Source organism: Manacus candei, unplaced genomic scaffold (assembly GCF_025592945.1).
Source record: "Manacus candei isolate 608988 ecotype Guabito, Panama unplaced genomic scaffold, ASM2559294v1 h1tg000017l, whole genome shotgun sequence".
Classification (NCBI taxonomy): domain Eukaryota; kingdom Metazoa; phylum Chordata; class Aves; order Passeriformes; family Pipridae; genus Manacus; species Manacus candei.
This window is the reverse complement of record NW_026138065.1, coordinates 6,306,839-6,329,571: the sequence shown is the minus strand read 5'-3', so window position 1 is coordinate 6,329,571 and position 22,733 is coordinate 6,306,839. Positions and strand designations below refer to the sequence as shown.

General features: G+C 38.0%; 1 protein-coding gene across 3 annotated transcripts in view; it reads left to right on the top strand.

The window, feature by feature from the left end:
• Positions 1-22,733, top strand: part of AKT3 (AKT serine/threonine kinase 3) — a 151,806-nt gene that overhangs the window by 125,037 nt on the left and 4,036 nt on the right. For all 3 annotated transcript variants that reach the window (XM_051783342.1, XM_051783343.1, XM_051783344.1), the window contains 3 exons: positions 7,808-8,022; positions 10,933-11,020; positions 20,193-20,295. In XM_051783342.1, coding sequence (XP_051639302.1) covers positions 7,808-8,022; positions 10,933-11,020; positions 20,193-20,295 — 406 coding nt within the window. The remainder of the gene's footprint in view (positions 1-7,807; positions 8,023-10,932; positions 11,021-20,192; positions 20,296-22,733) is intronic.

Genomic DNA, 22,733 nt, shown 5'->3' with positions numbered 1-22,733 from the left:
TTCCTAGATTTTGAGTACTACTGAAGTCTGTCTCTTATAGGAGGTTAAATGCATTAATTAGTATTGCACACTCTTTACCCTAGGAGATTTTGTTTAATTCACATTTATATCAGAATATACCATTTCTGATGCAGCACGTGTTCCAACAAATTAAAAAAAAATTAGTTGGCTATTTATTTTGTTAAGGTTACATAACAAAAAACTAGGTAAGATGGGCAAAATCTCAAGTACAAAAATGTATTGGGAAGATAGTTTACATTAGGACCAGAAGTAAAACAGTATTACAAACTATATAGAAAATGGAGCAAAACTATCTGCAAAAATTAGAGCAGTAGAAAATCTCAGGTGCCCATTTCCTGGGGTGTCTATAACCTTGATGTTTTGTCTTTTCAGCTGTATTTGATAAAACCAATGAGTATTCATTCAAGTGGGTTTTTTTACTATTGACGCAGCAACACTTCCACTCTTCATACCAAGATACGGTTATAGTAATTAAATTGTATAATACTTGCAAACATACCCAGATGCATTTTCATACATCTGGGTTAAAGTCTGTATCTCTTTGTTCACTAGTGTTGGATAATAAACTTTCTCATTGTTGTAGTTGTTACCACAATTGATAGAAAGTTCTAGGAAACACACTTTTTAACTTTTGTTGAATAATATGTGGGTGAATATTTGTTAACAGACCAGCAACTGTAGCAATAAAAATGTGTGAAAGGTTACCAGGAATGCTTAGGGAACATACACTCCACCTGAACTGTAAGGTTAATTGAAAACAGGGTTTTTTTCCCCTTAAATTAACAGTACATTGGTGTATCCAAGTTCTCAGTTTTCTTTCACAACATAGGTGTGCAGACAGTTTGTTTAGATGTTTAAATATTTTCCCATCTGTTCTGTCAAAATTATTGATTGAGCAACAAGCTACTTGTAATGTCCTATTTGAAGGTCTGTGTCTCATAGATTAAGGGAAACCATAACTATGTCAAAAATGTAATTGCTTTTCCATTAAGTTGCCTTGGTTATCCAGCACAAAGTGTGAGTCGAATATTTCGTTATTGTTCCCTTAAAGGTAAAACCCAATGCTGACAACCCTTCGTAGAGGATTGACAATGAATTTTTTTACATTGAGCCTTTCATGCTCAAGGTTACTGCTAAATCTGTCTGTGTTTGCAGAGTCCAGAAGTTACAGCAGCTACCTACCATTTAAAGGTCTGTGGGAAATACAGATCTTGGTTGTGTGAATTTCTGCTGTGCAACCAAAAGTCTTCCAGAGGATGCTCATCAGGGATGTTGTCTTTCAAGAAAATGCGGTAAAGACAGGATTAAGGGACTTTCTGGATTCAGCTCAGTTTGTGTCTGAGGTAGTCACACCTTATATTCAGTGTTCTGTGATTAGTGAAGTATTGGAGAATCCTAGTTCCACTGAAGGTGAGGGGAAGTATGTGATTAAGATGCTCACAGACTTCACCTGTTATACTGCTGGCTGGCCTCCTTAAAAAATTTCTTTTCTCAGAAACTTGTAAAAGCATTGCCTGTGCAGGTATCACCTTCCCTTTGGCACTGAGTTGTCTGCTTCCTAAGTCTCTGCCCCAAGCCCTTGTAAACAGGAGTTTGCAGATGTATCTCAAGCTGTTGCCTCCAGCTCTAGCTACTGAAGTAATAAAGAGAATAAAAGATATCTTTTCACTGGTTTTCACCATAAAATTAAATGGACACCAAATTCTCTGGACTGTACATTAGGCTTTTAAAGGAGTGACATGTGTAAAGCAAAGGATACCTGGAGATGTATTAACTAATAAACCTAAAGATTAAAATCTGTAACGACTGTTAAAGTAGAGGAGGAAGTCTTTTCAGTGGATTTTATTTTCTGGGAAAGAGAAAACTTCCAGTGGTACTAACAACTTTTTATTCAAGTCTGAGACAGTGGACTTTTCAGCAGTGGGGAATAGTATTATAATATTAGAAGATTGCTTTTTTTTTTTTTTTTTGGTCAATAAATGTAAGGACAAGAGTATTTTTCTTTACTAATCTGTAATTACTTGCCAGCAGAGTGAATTATTCTGTGTGAGGGAAAACCACAATTGAATTACCATGATCTTAGCAGCCCTGCAGTGTGTTTGTGTTGTCTTAGTCATCATAAAGGAAAACTTATGTCTGTGAACTGAATTTTTTTATTTTGTATGTAGGGCTTTACAGTCTTTGCTCTATGAACAAAGCACTGTCCCATTGTGTATATATTGGTCGTTGCCAGCAATACTCTCCAGAAACCCCAAGGTGTGCAGAGGTAGTGGAGTCACTAGAGAATAGTTTGTTTTCCCTTGTTACATTTGGCTATTCCTGCTATCTCAGTAAATTTAAGGAACAGTTGAGTTGCCTTTTAACCACAATACGAAGACAAATTTTAAGGTAAATAAATAACTCTCCCTCAGCTGAAACTATAATGTTGTCCGGTGCTGCTAAAACATCCATAAAATCACTAAAATACCTGCAGATGCCTGATGTTTCTTGATTGTTAGAAAGTGTGTATGTTACTTAATCTTTTACATATTTATATAAGACTGGAAAATACAAACTTCAGTGGCACCTGTACAGCTGTTTCTAAAAGCATCCATATAAACCCAGGCAGGTGTAAGTGTTTTAGAGGAGCAACAATGCCTGTAAAAACTGTGGTGGTTTCGGTGTAGCTATGAGTGTATGCCCACTTTGAAACCCTGTTACACTGCTGGTGTGCTTTAGAGAAATGCTGGTTGGGAAGGGAAGCAGGGCCTTAATCTTCCCATTAAGTGAGCACAGCTGTTACAGCTGTCTGTGCATGCAGGAATACCTGTCAGAGTCAGTGTGATTTCTGTGGTGTAATTTTGGGGCAGAGTTTGACAAGCATTTCTTTCTGCAGCAATGCCATATCTGATGCTGCCTGTCCTGGTGTTCTCACTTGTGCTACTGGAACTGTTCACATGGCAGTTGGGTGGCTTAGATCAGAGAACTTGATTCAGGTGAAAAATAGTCCAATGCGAAGTTTTTTTCCTCCATTTTTTCTACTCTCTTATATAGTGTGTTGCCTAATTTTGGCAAGGTAAGGGAAACTGTGGTGAGAGAACAGAAACAAGACCCTGAATTAGGCACTGCCTCTGAAAGAACCAGTTGTGGAACTAGAGCCCTGAAAACAAATTGAGTAAGATTCCCCTAAGTTATAAAAGTGATGGTAATTTTTTGAGTTTTATTTCCCATGATCTGTGGTATCATCCAGAACTGCAGTCAGTCCACCGTCTGCCTTACTCAGTGCTGGGAAGTCACTTGGGTACTGTGATGATGTGAGGGATGAGTGACTATCAGTGCTATCCACATCGTGCTGGAGCTCTTATCTCCTGAAACCTCACCTAGATCTTGACAGGTGGCTTGGGATTCTGGCACCCAACGTATGTGAAGCGGATGGAGGAAGGGAAGTCGTATATCTGAATGATCTCACTATTTAAACAAACTTTGTGAAAGAAAGCATGTAACTTCATCTTTACTTTATGAAAATGAACCTGAGTATGTGCTCAGTGTAAGGTGCTCTTTCTGAGCTCGTGAGTTCTGTGTGATCCTTCTGTGTTGTACTCCTAGAAAATATTAGTACATTACTTTACAACAGATACCAGAGTGGTTGAGCTTGTGCCCTCTATGGTGGTTTTGGTGGACCTGCTGCCTTTCCTGCTGTGACCTTGATGGGACTGGGTTGTTAAAGACAGACTTGGGGGTCCTTAACGGCAAGCAGCAAGAATCGGCTGATGGAGGCAGCTATTAAGGGCAGCACACAATGTCCAAGAGATCAGACTTTCCACACTGTTTGTGTCTGGGTGAGTGCTTAGGCTAGTGCCCCACATATACAAGAACATCCCACAAATACTGGAGAGGACAGCAATGTTAGTCCTCACAACCAAAAGAGGTGTTTCTAAAAGTAGATACTCAATTCACGGTAGGCAAAAGATTGAACTCTTCCTAGGTACAAATCTTGCTGCTGTGTGTCATGTTCATTTTAGTGCCAAATTGAGGCTTTCTTGACCTATGTTCAGTGTAATTAAAAACAAATTCCTCAAATCCATGAACTATTTGGAAAGGATTCTGTAATGCTAGGGTAGTGTGTATAGACATGTTCTCATGCCTGCCCTAATTGCATAGATTTGGTTGTAGGAGCTGCTGGACTCCAGCACTTCACTTCCATTGACTGGTCACAGCCTACAAATCCTGGAGTTTCTTAACACCATGAGGACTAGAAATGACTTAAAGGAAATAATAGTGCATCTTCACTGTGAATGCATTATGCACAATTTTATTACAGTTATATTAAAATAACTTGAGATACATTTTGCTTTATTTACACTGTTTTCAGGCTGTTTTCCTTTTGCCTGAATAAAACCCTTTTGATGCTCTTGCTTGTCTGGCTGGCTGTAAACCAGGTATTTAAACAAAAATAAAGAGTTGCCAGTTTTGCCAGCTGGGGATGAGAACCCGGCTGGTGATATGCGGGTTTGGGAGGCAGTTAATCCAGCTTTTATGCTTTTTTATGATTTTATGTAAAAAGAGGTTAAAAATCACATTTGGCACTTCCTTTGTACCACTGTTTTGTTGCTGTTGTGGGAATGCAGCAAAAGGTTGTTCATACTTTTTATTATTATTAGGTAAAGTCCTGCATAAATTACGTAAAGGCACAAATACAATTTTCTTTAGCTATTGTCCATGTGACTTGCCTTGTTCAGAGAATATGTTTTATTTTCCTGTTGCCTTCTTTTATAAATCACAAATGCAAACCACACCTCAACTTGTAAAAAGAATCTACCACTATCTCATAATTTTACATATTTCGCTAGCTTCAAAAGAAAAGAGTAGCTAACTTTACAGATAAGAGAAATAGTAACAGTGCTAATAGATATAGTAGAAAAATACATAATGCTTTTATTCTGTGGTAGAAAAAACAGTGATTTAAAGACAAGCGTCACAGATTTTATATACAGTTTTTCAGCAAATAGCTTGCAATATGCTCAAACTCATAAAACATTTAATTAATTTTAAAATGTGGGAGTTATTTTAGTTAGTTTTGTCATATGTACTTATTCAGATAATTTGTTGAATTTTACACTTTCCAAAATTTCACCCTCTATTTGGAAATATCAATGATGTAACGAGTCTGTTTGTTTTGGCACAGTTGTAAATAGTATGTGTTAATGTGTTAATATTTATGATTTTTTTTAATCTTATATACACAAGAGAGATTTTTAATATACTTCTTTTCATTGTGTTTCTGCTACTAATCCTTAAGGACAGTGAAAACTAGGAGTATGAATGCATTAATTACTGTGGGATTTCCAAAATTGCCATACTGGATCAGACTGCATGTTGTTTCTGCTAATAGCATACATCAGATACTTCAGAGCAGGCTTGGATTTACTGTAGGAGAAAAAAGAGAGGCAAATAAATGATCTCAACACCCCTCATTAGGGCTGGCTAGGGTAGTGCGTGTGTCCTGTGTGTGGCCATGGCCGCTTAGTGTCCCCAGGTAGGTGAGGAATGTGTCTGCCCTTGCTTCAGAGGAAATTATTACACATTTTAGGCAATCACAAGATAATGTACTCATGGATAAAAGTTATTTCTGATCTTTTAGATGTTGCTGTATTCATTTGTGGTGGTTTGAAACCACCAAAATCCAATTTCCGAGTCCAAGCCGCCCCCCACATCTCACCCCAGTGTGAGATGGGTTTTCCAGACACAACACAAGAGTCAATATGGGGGGAAAGGAATTATATTACAATCACTACACAAATAAATATTATAATACATTATATACACAATCTTAACTCTCTCCTATGATAAAGCAGTATTTACATTGGATCAAATCTCTTCTCCCTCCCATAAAAGTCCAGAAGGGAAGAAGGAAAGATCTTTTCCATGTTCAGGGCAGCAATGTCTCTCATCTTCCATGCAGCAGTTGTAGCTGAAGTTGTAGCTGGATCTCTTCCCATTACACACAAGGGGGTCTTCTCTCACCCCTCGCAGCCCTTCGTCTCCAAGCAAAGGTCTCTCTCCCATGGACTGCGATAACCAGGACAGAAGCTTGTCATATCATGGGGTGTAAGACCCCCATGAAGGTCCCCTTCCTTGAGGGGCTGAGTTCCCTCGAGTCAGAACGTTTAGGGCAGCTTTCAGTTCAGTCCTTGCCCTAAGTGTTCTATCAGAGTTCCTTTGCTCTGTCTCAAAACTGCCAACCTGGCAGCCGGGATGGGGGTGGGGTGGAACAAGGCTACTTCCCCTGCATTCTGTCTGGCCGTCTCGGTCCAGCTTCCAGGACGTCTTGAGCTTTTCAGCTCCTCTCTCTCTGCTACATGTTGCATTTTAGGACTTCCATCCAGTAGGAGTCCACTCCCTCCTCTTAGGAGGGGTCTCAAAGGGGTTTTGAGGGACTTGATTCAGTTCTTACCCCAAAACTGAAGGCTTTACATATCACCAGATTTTCACTACCTTGTATCTAAAGGGCTGTTCCTGTATGCTTACAGCTTGAATCTGGATGAGATCTTTGTGATGGTGATTGCATGTGTCTGTGTGTTGTAAAAAGTATTTCCTTTTCTGTGAATTAGTTTGTTGTTGGTTGGGGTTCTTTTTAAATCAGTCACATGGTGCTGCCTTTCAGAGTCTGCCTTCCAGTGATACAGTAACAATTCTATATAAATTTCTTTATATATATAGTTCTACTGTATTCGTTGCATTTCTTTGAGCTTTTCACCTGTTTATTATTTAAGTCTAATTTCTTGTTTTAAGGTTTTTTAATAGATCTTTCTGTAGGAAATATTGGCGACTTGACACATACAGTCATAGTGCCTTCTGTTTTAATGTTTATTAACTTCTAACAGTTTCATCTTTTTTGAATGAACGGGCACGATCTACTAGAAATGCACAGAAATTGGAATTATATATTCAGTAACCTTCATTTTCCTTATTGCTTATGGGTTTTTTTTGTGTGTATGCTGCTCTTATGTTGTCTCCATTTCTGCAGTTTAATATGAAGGTGTATTAAGGTTAAGACACACTGCTTAGATTCCTTGCTCCAGTTCTCTGGGGCTGCTGGCAGAAAGACTGTTTTTAGGTGCATGACATTGGAGGCATTATGTTAACAAATGATATCGACTTTATCACATTTCCATGCTTATGTCTTATAAGCATAGTATCATAGTAAACATGGTATCGTATAAACATGGTTGTATTTTTTTGCACTGGCACAGTTCAGCTGTTAGGACTATTTAATGGAATACAAGGGAGCTGTCAGGAGAAAAACATTGAGGACTTTTAATAGAAACGAAGATCATAAAGAAACTAAACCTGTCTCAGTAAGATTAAGGTGGTACTAAATTGAAGACTTTGGACAGGTAGGGTAAGAAAGAACAAGTGACTGAGCAAAGAGGTGCTTCATCACATCTAACTGAGGTATTAGTACCTGTAGATAGTGTCTCTTTCTAAAGCTGTGTATGATGTAAATGGGATGGTAGAGGACACAGGAGAGGGGAAAAGGCAGTCAAGACCATTTTGAGCAAGTCATTCTCAATTTTTTGGTTTGCTTTTAGCAGTGCAGTCTGTGGTATGCCTGGAATTTCAGTGAGCTCAGGTGTGTGAGTCAGTGCTGCAGTTGCAAGTACTGAGTTAGGTTCTGGGAGTCCTTGTAGCACACTGTGAAAATAAAGTCTCAGAAACCCATTCGTATAGAGTTGCATCAAACAGACTGAAATGATTGTGTATGAAATAGTGTGTGTCTTACAGATGCTTTTGATTTCTATCTCAGGTATTAGAAGATAACGACTATGGTCGTGCAGTGGACTGGTGGGGATTAGGAGTTGTCATGTATGAAATGATGTGTGGAAGATTACCGTTCTACAACCAAGATCATGAGAAACTATTTGAACTGATACTAATGGAGGACATAAAATTTCCTCGAACCCTGTCTGCAGATGCAAAATCATTATTATCAGGCCTACTGATAAAGGATCCAAATAAGCGGTAAGTGAAATTAATTGGGTATACAGGCATAATAAATACTCTAATTGTACTGGGTAATGTAAAAATAGGCCAGTGGCGCCTGGTCTTTCTGACTGAAGGATCTGTCAATCACAAGAGAGGGCCACATGCAGCCATACAGTCTCAGATTTACACTTTTTCAATGCAGCAATAATTTACAAAATGCAGGAGAAACTTTTTTAATCATGCACGGCAAATACAGGGGTCTTTTTAGGTTTAGAATGTGTACCAGAACAAAGTAAAAGTTCTCACTTGTTTTTCCCAGTAGGACTTAACCCTAAGTTGACTGTGTAGTCTCATGGGGACTACAGCACTTGTTCTTCCCGATCATGGCAGGAGACATGTATAGACAGCCACAGCTATATTAGGGCACATACATAAATTACATGTTAGATCATGTAAACTTGTAACTTGTTAAACAGTGCAATTTCTGAGTGAAATTTAAATAGAGTAGTTTGAAAGCAAGTATCACCCAGCTGCTGTTTGTGCCCTTTTGTGATGGGCTTTTCCCTCTGGGATTGTTGCCTAGGAGAGCCATTTTCCAGTGGCTCCAGCACTGGACCAGCAGTGTCCAGTCCTCTGTGGTTCTAAAAGAAATCTCTGCCTTGGTAATCAGTGGGATTTGTTTGTAGGTACCTTTTTTCCCCCAATATCTGTCATTCTTGTGAGTCTCTTGGCATGTTTTTGGGCTGCAGACATTGTCTGTCTCTCTTCTCTATTGTCTGTCTCTCTTCTATATTGTCTGTCTCTCTTCTCTAGTCCTCCTTCATCCTCTGGTTATTCTCAAGAAGTCTTCAGTAGTGAGCATTGCCTGCAGGTGCTCCAAGCAGGACTGGTTCTCATGCCTTTTCAAGGGATTTGTCTGGATGCAGCCAAGTGCTACAGCCAGGACAGCACAAGTGCTCTAACTGAATTTGCTGTATGCAGCACAAACAAACTGTGACCAACCAGCCAAATACATGGAGAGTAGAATAAAACTGGGTTTCTGTAGCAGCTCCTAATGCATTTTAAACTCCAAACAATCTGACCCATCAAATATATTTGCCTTTAGAATTGAAGAGATACTTCCTTGTGATTAATCTTTGCAGACAGGAGTGTTTATTACAGACTTACATTTACAAGCTTACTTATATTCAAGTTCTTGTGCTAGCTAATGCTAAATAGGGTGGGAGCACAGAGTAACATCAATTCAGCTTTTTTTGTGAGCAACTAGAAAGGAAGATATTGAGAGAAGTCTGGAGACTGCAGGCTAAATGCCATGCTTTGCCAAGATATAGAGAATTTTACAATAAGTAGTTGAGAAACAAGGAGGAATACAGCTTGGAAATTAGAATAACTTTACACTCAGTTATTGCAAGAATGACATAGTAGTCCAGAATATTTTAGTAATTTGGCAGCAGGGTAATACCAATAAAGATGTTTTTTCTTGGTTGTGGAAATTATTCCTACTTACAATAAATGCTTTAGAGAGGAATTTATCTTACTTAAATGGTTCTTTTAAAATTTGTCTTTTTATCTTTAGCAGTTCCTTTTAATGAAACACAAATTGTATGTGTCAGTCTTCTTGTCAATATTTAACACGTATGGTCTGCTTGTTCAGTTAAGATTAGCTTTTTTTCTCTGCTGCAGCTTCCTTCTGTTAGGGCAGTAGGATAGCCAGCCTCAGGGAGAAGTTAGATGAGAGCTGAGAAGTCCTGAAAGTTGACTTCTGCTGCTGAAAAGGGCAGATGGTCCTATGATTGGATGTATGGTTCTTTCTTCACCCACAGTAGCAGCTCAAGGAACTCACTAAACTCATTTAGTCAAACTGGACTTGCTAATGCAACAAAAAATGGCCAGTTCTCCTCTTCTCTCTGTCTTCTCTCTGTCTTCTCTCTGTCTTCTCTCTGTCTTCTCTCTGTCTTCTCTCTCTCTTCTCTCTCTCTTCTCTCTCTCTTCTCTCTCTCTTCTCTCTCTCTTCTCTCTCTCTTCTCTCTCTCTTCTCTCTCTCTTCTCTCTCTCTTCTCTCTCTCCTCTGGCTCCTCTCTTCTCTCTCTCCTCTCTTGTCTCCTCTCTCTCTTCTCATTGTGGGGTTACTTTTCTTCCAGGTTAGTGAGCTGACTCTGCTCAGAGTCATCAAGTGAGATTGATGCTATAGATGCAAGTGAGAGAGGAGAGGTATGGACAGGGGTGGGACCCTCCTCTTTTGGCAGCAGTGGCCACTTCTGTAGCTCAAATCGCCTTGGGCAAGTTCACCCAAAGTAGGTGAAATTAACTTCCTAGGATGATTTAACAGACAGAGTCTGGCTTTGGCAAGCTACAGGCCACAGTGAATAGTGTGGTTATTTACAATGGCCTTTAAATAACCTTCTCAGCAGGCCTACAATTTATTAATTTATACTAATTGACTCAGATTGAGACTATTTTATGGTAATTGGTTAATTGTTACAGCACCCAGATGCAACAGCAGCGAACACTGTACAAAAATGATGTGCGAGTCATTACTGATTCAGTGGCTGGCACCTCCTTGGCAAAATTTTATTTCAGCGTTATTGGGTTGGTTTGGGTTTTTAATAGTTAGCCAGAATGTTAGTTGGTGTTTCAAGCAAACTAAACTTAAGTATGTTTTTAAAATTAATGAATTACTAAAAGAGCTCATCGTGGGCAGTAACAAACACTGTAGTTGGAATAATCAAATAGAATAGACCATGGCATGGATAATTCTGCTATCACATTTTCTCTAGAGATCATTGGAATTCATATTAAACAGGTGGAAATTACATATTAAATGGGTGAAAATTGTTCCCAGATAGTCAAAAAGAAATGGTCATTTTTCTAACCATAACAGTAACTTGATCTCACTATAAAAATAATGCTTGTTTAATATGTGGTTTTTTCCCTCACACTCTTTAGACTTGGTGGAGGCCCAGATGATGCAAAAGAAATCATGCGTCATAGTTTCTTTGCTGGAGTAAACTGGCAAGACGTATATGATAAAAAGGTATGTCATTATTATATTTATATGACATTGAATAATCTAGCTTCTGCAAGGTTGTTTCAACTGGTAGTCATAGGACTGCTGTTCTCTGGAGTTAGTAATTTTTTTCTTTGCAACTTTTTTGTGTTACTACAAATGAATAATTATTCTGAACAAGGTGTACTTACTTAATCTTTGGGTTTTCAGTAATAATGTGTCAGTTCACCAGCAATAAATTTTGCAAACCAACCTAAACTCAGCAAAGATTTTTCTTCTATTATGTAAATGTCCAAATTTTTTCCTTTCCATTTTTCTTCCTGGACCTTCAAGAGAAAAGTAGGTGTATGACTCAAGGTAATGTGAAAATGTAATATAAGTTTATCCTGAATTGTATTTCTATTTCTTCCCTTTATTGAAAAGTTGTTTTATGGAAAAGGGAGATTAAGGGATTGGAGGGGGCTCATAGCAAAAATCTACTTTCTAATTGTTTGTGTATAAATAGAAATATTTTTGAAACTTATTTTTAAAAAGATATCTAAGAAAATTAAAATAGCATTAAAACACTGAGCCAAAACAACTTGTGGAGAAAAAAGTGAGTGCTGGGAATTCATTTGAAACAGCTTTCTCTAAACCCAATCCTGTTCCTGTAATGATCAACACTTTGGGAATGATTTTAGAAAATGAATTTATCTCAGTAGTGAAACTCAATTCCACGGAAGTTGTTTTATATACAGAAACTGATTTTATCTTAGTATTTCTGTAAGAATTTACTTGTTGCTATAAACCCCTTCTATTTTGATAAAGACTTCTCTTTTTTCCCCCCAACTGTTTTACGTTGCCAGTTGAGCTGTGTAATTTTAAAAGATAGTTTTTTTCTACTTTTTTTGCTTTGTTCAAATAAAAGGAAAATGGAAGACATACGACTGAGCAGAATATGTTTATGCTACAATGTCAGTGATACAAACTGTTTTTTCAGTTGTTGTTGAACTGGAATTTTAAAATGTGTGGTTGTTGGTGTGGTACTTCTCTGACAAATACCGGAATTGAAATAGAAGCCTGTATATGATGATACAAAATATGGTACTCTGAAATTACTTGATACAAGTGCGATTTTTCCCTGGCAGTATCACAAGGTTTCAGGAAACTTTACACTAAATAATCATAGCAAGTATATTAATCAGGTTACTTTACGAGCTCAACCACTAGTTGGTTATGTAAGGACACTGTAGAGAAGCACTCTGAGGATACAATCTAAAAATACAAGTCGAGGACCTTTCTAGAGTAAAAAAAATCCCAGTCAATTGGACTGCAATGTTCTAGGAGTGGGTGAGAGAAAAAAAAGCTGTTACATTATTCTTGCTCTCTTGAAAAAGATTTCCTAATTATCTTGCATTAGAAATAGAGCTTTCAATTCTACACTGTGTTCAGCATCATATTTAGTTAAGAATATATAGATACTCCTAATTACATGCGCTTTGATCCTTTCCAGATGAACATGGCAAATGTCTTTCAGCCAAGATCTTTTTCTAAGCTATTAAAATAAAAGGAGACATTTTGCAGAGTTACATATATATATATATAAAAATATATAAATGCTGGCACTTCACTTTTATGATCATGGAAGTGGATATGGCTTATTGGGTTATTATAACTGGAGAAATTGTAGTCCATCTTTGTTTGTTCTGGCCACCGTTGCTTTGAGAAACCAAATTTGCTAGTAAAAAAATTATTTGAATTTCCTCAGTTGAATGGTTAACTTCAAGGATTGTAAGAATTGGTTTTGTGCAGTATTGGCACACAGTGTGTTCTTTATGGAAAAATAACTCTTGTAAATGAGTTCTGACAGTATGTTTTTCTGTTTAATTAAAAAATAGTTTTTTTCCTATTTGTTCCTAACAAAGCCATTTGTCTGGCTGGTTAAAATATCCAGTTGTTCCATCTGCACACACAGTCTTACAGGTTCTGAAGTATGCAGGGTGTAAGACTGTGCTCTGAAATACAAACTACAAAGATAATAACACTGTTAATGAACTTTCATTGAGTATGTTTATTGGAATGCTTGTATGAATATTCTTGAGGTATTTTGGTATTCTAAAATAACTCAGAGCATTAAACAAATTGATTTTCAAACAGGTTTATCCTATACTTGCTTCTGTTTCTGTTTTTTGTTAGTAGTAGAATCTTCAGCAGTAGAGTCACTTGATGAAATTGATAGTGGATATAATTATTGGCACAGTAAAAATATTTCAGAGTAATTTTGCCTGAGTTTTATGCACCATGACACTGTAATTTTCTGGCTGTATTTCAGGAGTGTGTTTCTGTTAGCAATGAAAGAACAGAAGTTCACTTTCGGAGTAATGGAAACAAAAAAATCATGTGTATTCCAGGTAGTTGTGATAGTTTGTACGTGTTCACACTGTGCTTGTGTGCCACTAATTTTATCATTTTTACAGATATTAAGTGCATCTCTGTACTTACTAGGTTATCACTTTACTGGTGTGGTTAAAGCCAGAATTATATATCTGTAAACTATTTCATGTATTTCATGTGACAGTAGCTCTGTCGGGTCAAATGGATCCAAATGGTCAAATGGAATTATTAGCTTTCTGATACTGCTAACTAGTTAACCTAATTTGATACTACACAATGATAAAAAAATACTGTATGGCACACTGGAGCAGAGAAAGATCGTTGCCTTTAAATGAAAAATGTATAATAGTTAGCATTTGTGATCTGATGTATTTATTTTTGGCAGAAAAACCATGAGGGCATATGAAAGAGAGCAGCCTGTGCCAGGTTCTTCCTGTGATCATCTCAGCCCTGATGAGTTTTTATCTCTGTGCCTGAGTATGAGAAATTGAATAGTTTGGCAAACTCTGAAGACTTCAAAAGCCCATATACTTCAAAAAATATTTGTTTTATTTTTAGCTGGAATCAGGAAGCTTTTGAAATGTCTCTGTTTCTCATTTAAGAGTTGTATTAGCGTATTTTTATTTGGGTTGCAGAAATATTCTTAAGTTGTCAGATGTTCTGTTTAGGGTCTTTCACTGAACAAAAACCACATGGGCATTAATTAAAAGGTAGAAATTTGGGTATGTCTTCAGGCTTGAAGCACTCAAATAGCCTCATGGCAAAGGACGTCCAGACCTTTTAGCAAGGCCTGTTTTTTCTCCTGCACATAATATAGATAAAAGAAGAAAGAAACCACATGGAAATTTGGGCTGAGATATATAGATATATATATATATATATATATCTCTTTCTTCTTCTGATTTGTGGTAATACCTGTGATTGTTCCTGGAGCAAATTAGGGAGTGCTAAAAAATTAATTTGTTAGTACTGGGAAGGGAATAGGGACAAGTGTCAGTAATGGAGAAGGCTGGGATGCCTGACTTTGCTGCAGGTGCAGTGCTTGTGGAGGCACCTGTCTCAGCATGGAGGCAGTGACTTTCAGCATGAAGTCTGACAGCTGCAAGAAGCTGTTCCTTACCCTTCAGCTGTGACTACCTTTGTTTTCCTCAAGACACAAAACCAGTAGATGATGAAATCCCATGATTGAAGCCCTGGGTTCAGGCCTGGCAAAATCTAAAACATAACTGTGATCTTAAATGCACATTTAAATACTTCTGTGTATCAGATTTTGAAGGAAAAAGGCAGGAGGGAAATAGGAAAATACCAACATTTGGGTTTAGGCCGTTGCTATTTGAGTCATACTATTTTTGTACAATTATCTGCACTGCAACAAAACCTGCAGAAATTACCCTTGTTAGTTACTTTTGTGTTGTTGCCAAGTGAAGTAGTAAAAAGATCAGAAAACTGCTAACCAGTCTGATCTTTTCATTGTGTTTCCACTGATACTTTAAACTATATGGGCAGACCTAGAGGTTGATTAGTGTCCTTCCCCCAGCTGCTTGAATTTACAGGGAGGAAAATATACATAAGGGTGTCTGATTCTTAAACTTACATTGCTGTAGTCCTGGGGGTTTGTGGTCTCTCTCTCTCTGTGATAACAGCACTGTATCACTTGGAAAACAGCTTATCCATGGGTGAACCTCCCTGCTGAAGCCTGTTTTCTGTGGATTTGTGTGGTGTCTCTTCCTACCACTGAAATCCCAGCTCTTCCTCCTCCACCTGCCTAGGACCACCTCATGCAGGGTCTGTGGGGTATTCCTAGCTCCCGACTGGACAGCAGGCTGCCTGCTTCAGGGCCAGGTATGGGGATGAACCAGTTCCTACAGGAATGCTTACAGACTGGCTTGAAGCCCAACTCAAATTACCGTCTTTTCTCCAAGTGGCAGCTCTAGTTTGAGGGGGATGGACAGGTATTTCTCCCTTCTACCCAGCACGATTCAGCAGCACTCTGTTGGTAGATGAGATTCTTATGGTAGTATTCATTTTTAGTTCATTTAAAGTAAAATTCTCTTTAAATTAAAAAAAAAAAGAAGACCAGATTGATGTTCTTAGGCATCATACTTTTCGTTTGGCAGATCAAGTGCATCACAGGTACTTTGAAGTAGCTTCAACCACTTCCTATACAATACCAAGTCAAATGATTCCTGGTAAATTATTTTTCGGCAAATTTTCTGTCATAATGAAGTGTTTGTGTAGTTGTTCAGTAAGCGTGAGAAAGTTCAGGGTATAGAATCAAGCCTGTCTGTTCATCTCAGTGTACCTGTAACAGTCAGGTTATCTGACTGTTATCTGACTGTATCTGCACCTTTCCTTCCCCTGAGAGATGGGTGACAACTTTCCCAGGACTTGAACCGTGGAAAAACTGTGGTGTTTTTCACACGCTGCTCTTGATGGATGCCAAATGGAAATGCCATTCACTTAGAGAAAATGAAGACACTAAGAATTTGGTACTGCTTTTGCTGTCATTTCTAACATCAAGCCTTGGAAATGGCCAGGGCAGATTCAGCTTGACAGATGGATATGAAATTGGATTTTTGTCTTGAACATCAACTCTTAAAGTCACTTAACTCACACTGAGTTTAGACTTTTATTTCTTTATTTGTACAGACACATACATATCTATGCATATGTGTGTGTGTAATGCATAAACTTTGAAAATCTGTATTTCTGTTCCTTAGAGTAAATTGTCAGGAGGTGCAGTTCCCTGTCTGGTTGGAGTGTGTTCCTGAATTTGCACAGGCCATGAGGGGAGGAAAATTATCCTGTACTACAGCTTGGCAACCAGGACTGAGGAGGGTGATTCTCTTGCTGACTGACAAGGACTGTGCTTATCAAAAGCTCATCTTACTCCTTTTGTGCCCAGGTTACTGAGTGTGCCTTTGGGTACTCACATCACTCTTGGACTTCTGACTTCTCATGTCAGAAGTGTGGAATAGCGTGGCAGTAGCGCCTGGATACTATTTCCTTGTGGAACCAAACATGAAATGTCACTGGCTGTAGAGTGGCATCTTCATGTTGTGATCATCAGGGTGGTAGTTGATGTTGGCTGTTTTAATCTTTATCATTAAACCTCAGCTTCAGTCGCCCTTGGGATGTATGGCGAAGCTTCTGGAGTGTCACAGTGTTTATCTCTGCAGAAGTTGCACCTTATTTGTCTTTCTAATAGTTTTATTACAGCTGAAATTTGTGGACATTTTACTTCGTGTTTTTAAATGAAGCCTTGTCCAGGGGTGGACAAGGTGACACCCCTTCAGAAGGATTACCAGGTTTCTGTAGCAGGGTGTGTTGGTGACAAAATCTGTGTTGAATGGTTCTGTCTGCAGTCTTCTGAACGTGGTGTTGAATGGTCTGAATGTGTCCCTCTGCATACACTTGGGCATGTAATTTATACCACACTCTGCTTCTGCTTTGTCTGAAAGCTTGTTGGGGAAGGATTTCTTACAGTGTTTCTCTCATTTTCATCTGGAGGTGATACCTAAGCTCTACATGCTGGTTCCTCATTCTTTAACAAGAATTATTTTAAAGGTCCTCCCGTTAAAACTGGGAGTGTGTCTCGTGAATATCCCAACAATTACATACACGTCAGAGAAAGAATTTACTTGGGGAAAGGGAGGTGTGCCTTTGGTGTCAGCTCAGGAGTCTGGAGTGGGATGTCCACAAGACTTTAGCCCCTGTTGGTTTGGTGTAGGTGGGATAGAACAGACGGAAGGGAGCAATCCCCAGTTCCAGCTGTCCTCACAGCTGTGCCGGTAGAGGTGATGCTGTGAGGGAAGGAGGCAAAGTGTATGGGAAGAATTAAGAAACTTCCCTGCTACTCTCTGTTGAGTTGTATCTGTGCATCCTAATCTCAGCTACCGTTTCCCCATTTCCAAAGGCTGTAGGGGATGGCTGGTGTACTTTAGGGTACAGCTTGGATAAACACTAATGTAAGCTGTTGTTGAGAGCCATATGGCTGGATGGTTTGTTTCTACAGTCACTGAAGTTTCCAATTACCTTTTATTTCCAGGATATGAAGGATACTGCGGTAAGATGGATGAATCCTAAAACACCATTGACATAAATTTGCATCTGGTTCCTCCCTTCTCATTACAGGCTAGTTTCATGTGTTCTAGTTGTTTCACTTCCCCAGACTTTTGTCATCACTGAAATTTTCATAAGCTGACTTTTTGGATGTTACTGATAAACAGTTTTCTAATAAGCTTTGCTACTGAGCATCAAATTGGAGCGCCAACTTGATGAATTTTGTTTTAATAGTGCTTTTCATACCTGATTAAAATTATTACTGTAATTTTTTTTGTTCCTTAGGAATCATTTAGTACTGTGCTTCTCTTCCTGAAATGATGTTTTCAAAGTATTTTCCATAACCATTCCTGTTTCAGATAGATGGGGAGAACAAGGAAGTGGTTTAAAGTCATAGTGAGGCCTCTTCATTTCAGTGGATTAAAAAAAAAAAAAAGTAGTAAAAAACCCCTGAGTAAACCAGTAGTTAGCCAGTAAGTTTTTGAGGAAGAAAGTTGTCATCTAATGCATTTTCTTTTTCCTCTCCAGTTACACATCCACACATTCCTCCATGTAATGATATTACCTTGCCATACCTTTTGTTTTTCATTAACTACTTGAATCTAAATCACAGTTGTTAAAGACTGCAATGTGAATGTTTTCTCCTTCTCTTCACAAAGTAGTTGTAGCATGAACAGTCCCTGTTGTACTTGGTAACAAGAGTAGTTTGTTCTCCTGGAGATGTGTGCTGCACTGTTGAAAAGACATTGTTTCTTGTCCTTGAGAAAAAAGAAAGTTTTTCCTAAGCTTGTATTTTAATTATCTTCAAAGGAAATGTTTTAATTTTTTGTGAAATGGCGTTTTCTGTTTCTCATCAGTAAAAATTATCCCAGTCAGGGAAGTAGCAAAGTTGTTATAAACCTGTTAGCTTATGGATTTTTTTCATACTGAATTTATTGCTGAGAACTGTGAAAGTGTCTTTTTAAAAGGACGTGATGGACATTTGTCCTTATCTAGAGTACATTACTTGTCTTCCTGTAATCTTGTGTGGCCTTTTTTTGTTTGGTTTTGCATGTTTGCTTGTTTTGTTTGGATTTTTTTTAGGGGGAATTGGACTTTCTGAGTATTCTTCTTTGACACAGAAAAATGAGAAAAAAATGGCAATGTGGGATATTCCACTGGAGTAACTCTGTGCTTAGGAATTGTGTGACTGCATTGCTGGAGGGACATACAACTTTGGAAATCTGCTTTAATAGTGCAGAATTGCTTGGGATAACCAGAATGCATGCAAAAATGATTTTAAAAAAGTGTAGAAATTTGTGCAATAAAATAGAATACTTTGGTTTTAAACATCGGATATAACTGGATTTATACCTGGAAGATTCTTCCAATACTGAGTTCATATATGTTAACTCTTTCAGCATTTATCCTACAGCGCTCCAAACCTTTACTTCAAAATCCTTCTCTGCTGTTGTATGTTTTCCATTCATGACAATGTAAGGGAAAACCGAATTTAGTTTTATAAAAGTATTAATCAGATTTATTGTACTGAGTATATGAAAGAGAGAGATTTGGTTTTGCTTAATAATTGCTTGCACTGTTACTGAAGATTTGGATCAGATAAAACAGGTCTCTTAGTATGTACACATCATGTGTATCTGTGCATCTAGTGCCTAGAACACGGGGAAGGGAAGGAGTTTAACGTTTAACGGCAATTCTGCTTCCTTTGCTGTGGGGCAAATGAACAAATTAATTGTTTGGTGTTAGTGTTCTGGAGTTGAAGAGAGAGGTAACGTGAAACTAGTGAAAACCACATGCAAACTGATAATATCAGTGACCCATCATGTAATCTGTTGTATTGAAAGGAAAATCAATACACTATTCTCAGGGTGTGTTTTAAATTGCATATGCGAAGATAACACCAAAGAGCTCCAAGGTACAAACAAAAACATTGTCACACCACACCCACACACATTTATGTCACACCCACACACATTTGCAATATCGTACATACTAAACTGCTGTATCATTTTTGGACTAGCATCATGCAGAGTGATATTCCATGCTAAATATGCCTTCCAGTTAAAATCTTTGGCCTATAGGTAGTTCTTCCGGTGAAGAAGGTGCAGAGCAAGACTGGTTCAAAAGAGGGGCAAGGAAGTCCTGCCTGGGGGCTGTGAGCAGATACTAGTGATTTGCTGTTGGGAAATACCACACTGTATTCTAAAAGCAGTAGGCAGGATTAGATCCAGGAACTCACTTAAGCATGAACTGGCCTTTTTTCAAATGTAAGATTAATTTTCACATCACATAATTTCTTTTAAACGTAGGTTCAGATGAAGGTCTTAAAAGTGAAAAAAAAACCAAACCAAACCATCATGCTTATTATACTCTCTGAGTAGTTTTTTTTCCTTAGCTGTTTATACAGCCAAGTTATGGTGAAGTATCTAGAGGTGCCTTTGCCTCACAGCTATGCGGGTAATTACATTGGCCTGAAGAGTTTCTAGGTAATTATCTTTATGCAGCTCAATTTATTTGCAAGTCATGTGAGAATGATATTTGGAATTTAGCTGTGTTGTGCTATTAACTGGATCCTGAACTGATATTTTTGGGATTGACTCTAATGGCTTCTGTCTCTTACTAGAAGTTAAGAGACTCAGCTGCCTCTCTACAAACCTACTTGTTTGATCTGGGGTGTAGGGAAAAAGAACTTACTTGTTTTCCTGGTAGTAATTTGACTGGTTTGAGGTATAGTAATTTTATTTTGTTTCTTGGTGCCTTTCAGCTTGTACCTCCTTTTAAACCTCAAGTGACATCTGAGACAGACACCAGGTATTTTGATGAAGAATTTACAGCTCAGACTATTACAATAACGCCGCCTGAAAAATGTAAGTCAGAAATGATGCGTTAGCATGACTTAACAATGTTTATAATAAAGCACTGTGTAAGGTTTTTTTCTATTTGAATGGAAAAGCTGTTCTCAGTGTTACTAATAAAAATCCTCATATGGAAGTGTGTAAGAGTAACTCTCAATGACAGTTTTCTTTTTAAGAAGGAGCAATTACAGAACTTAGAATACTAGATCACTCTGATTTGAGTTTTGAGGGCATTTTTGGTATGAACTTTCATGTTTTGATTTTGTTTGGGGTTTTCATTTGTTTGCCTATTGGGGATTTTTTATTTTTAAATAAGAGAAGGCACTAGCTTCAGGTGTTTACTGGTTGGCAGTCAAGGTCCCAGTTCAGCAAAGTACTTGGAACATGGACCCTGCTTTAAGCATGTGGACACTGTCTAGTTTTAGTGAGATAGTCATATTTTAAAATACTTTGAAGACAAAAAGAAAAAAAAAAAGATCTGCCAGAGACAAGTGGATTTCTCTTTGTGTACATACCAATTACTTGAAAATGAAATGCCATATCAAGTTTCGTTCTTCAGCAGAGCTCTTAGAGAAGCTGTTAATGAGGATGTAACCACTGCACTGGGACTTGCACAGAGTTTCTTTGTTGCAGTGAATGTAATTTCTCCACAGTTTGTATTTTTGTCATCTTCTGTGACATGCACAAGTATGATCTGATCAGCCAAGGGCTTAACAGAGTTATTTACCAAGCCAGAGCAGTTAAAATCTTGCTTCTGAGTTCTCGAGTGAATTTTTTTTCTAAATGGGATATTTGTGAGTTTTTGTTTATTTTAAATTGGAGGCTGAGAAAGGCAGAACACAAAAGTAGACAATAAAGGCTGTAGTTATTGTTGCTTACCCTTTCCTAAAGCTAGCCCACTTTTTGGTGTTTTAGGATTCGCAGGTTAGCTGCAGTTTTCTGTTTGTATATAGACCTAGTGTATTTTCTGGATTTCACGTTTCTAGTGTTTGAACACAGTCGTAGAAGCGCAGAAAGGTTTGGGTTGGAAGGGATCTTAAAGATCATCTAGTTACAAGCCTCCTGCCATGGGCAGAGACACCTTCCACTAGACCAGGTTGCTCAAAGTTCATAATTTAAGTGATTTTAAGTCTTTCTACTGTGAAAAGAGAACCCTTACTTCTCCCATTTAGCTAGCTTGATAAGAATTTGTTCATAGTCATAACTTGAACAAATTTTACTTAAAATTTGGATTAACTTGGAGTCTGTTGATTCAATATCATAAAGTCCTGATCTGTTGAAACCCCACCTATGCAATGAGAATGGCTATTAGTTCATCAAAGGGTGAAGCAGTACAAAACGTGTATGCCTCCAAGGCTTCAGCTTTAAATTTATTGAATTCAGAGCAGGTGACTGAGTCTTAAGAATAATGAAGGGGGGGGGTGATGACCAACAGCAGTGCAGAGATCAGCTGCTGAATTGCTGGCATGGGGAGCCCTTCCAGGGAGCTGGCAGGGCTACCTCACCTGAGCCTGCGATGAGCAGCATTGCCAGCAGCACAGAGGTGTATTTTTTTCCTGTGCCAGGTAGATTTGCTGCCATTTTTAGTGAACTGCAGTGGTTCAAGAACCACATGGGGCTTTCCCTTTTCTGTTGTTGTGGTTGGGACATTATTTTTAATTATTTTTATTTTAAAATCTACAAGTAATTGTATTATTTACAGTGTGGTATCACCTCTGTCTGATGTGATTACGCAAAAGGGGGTTAAAATGTGTTTTAGGGAAGGAGGGCGAGTAGCGGTGTCAGGAGGTTACTGCTGAAATAAAGATCTTTTCTAGATATTTATTTTTATTGAAACTCTGTCTTGTATCTACAGTAATCAGTCTGATAGCAAAACAAACAGGCTGTGTACATTAACCTCCTTTAAACTGATAGTGTAAAAGCAAGATTGTATTTGAAGTTACAGAACTGAGCGGCATTGTTGAAGTCAAGTAGCCTAATCATAATAACTGCTCAAACCTGCATTAACTCTAGTTTTTATTTGTAGAATATATGCAGATACAAAAGATACATAATTCTGAAAGGTTGGATATAAATATGTCGTTAGAACAACAGTCTCAGTAGGAGTCTTTAAGAACAAGCACTGTTAAAAAAATCCATGTGATAATGTCCATCCAAATTCTCTGAGTTAGGTAACATCTGGTGCCTGGTTTCACTGGCACTGCAGGAACTATGTAAATGAAAATATTTATGAATTTGGCTTAGTCCATGTTTCTTCTGATCCCAGTAAATACTGTAAAAATAAATAGTTTACTAAAAAATAATATCTAAGAATTGAAACACATGGAACCTACGTGAACTGTTCATTTTGTAGCTGTTTTTCCTTTTAACTCCCTTTGAAATGGAGGAATATTTAAATATGTCTGCAGTAAGATTATAATTTCCTGAGCTCAGCTCAAGAAACAAGGGAA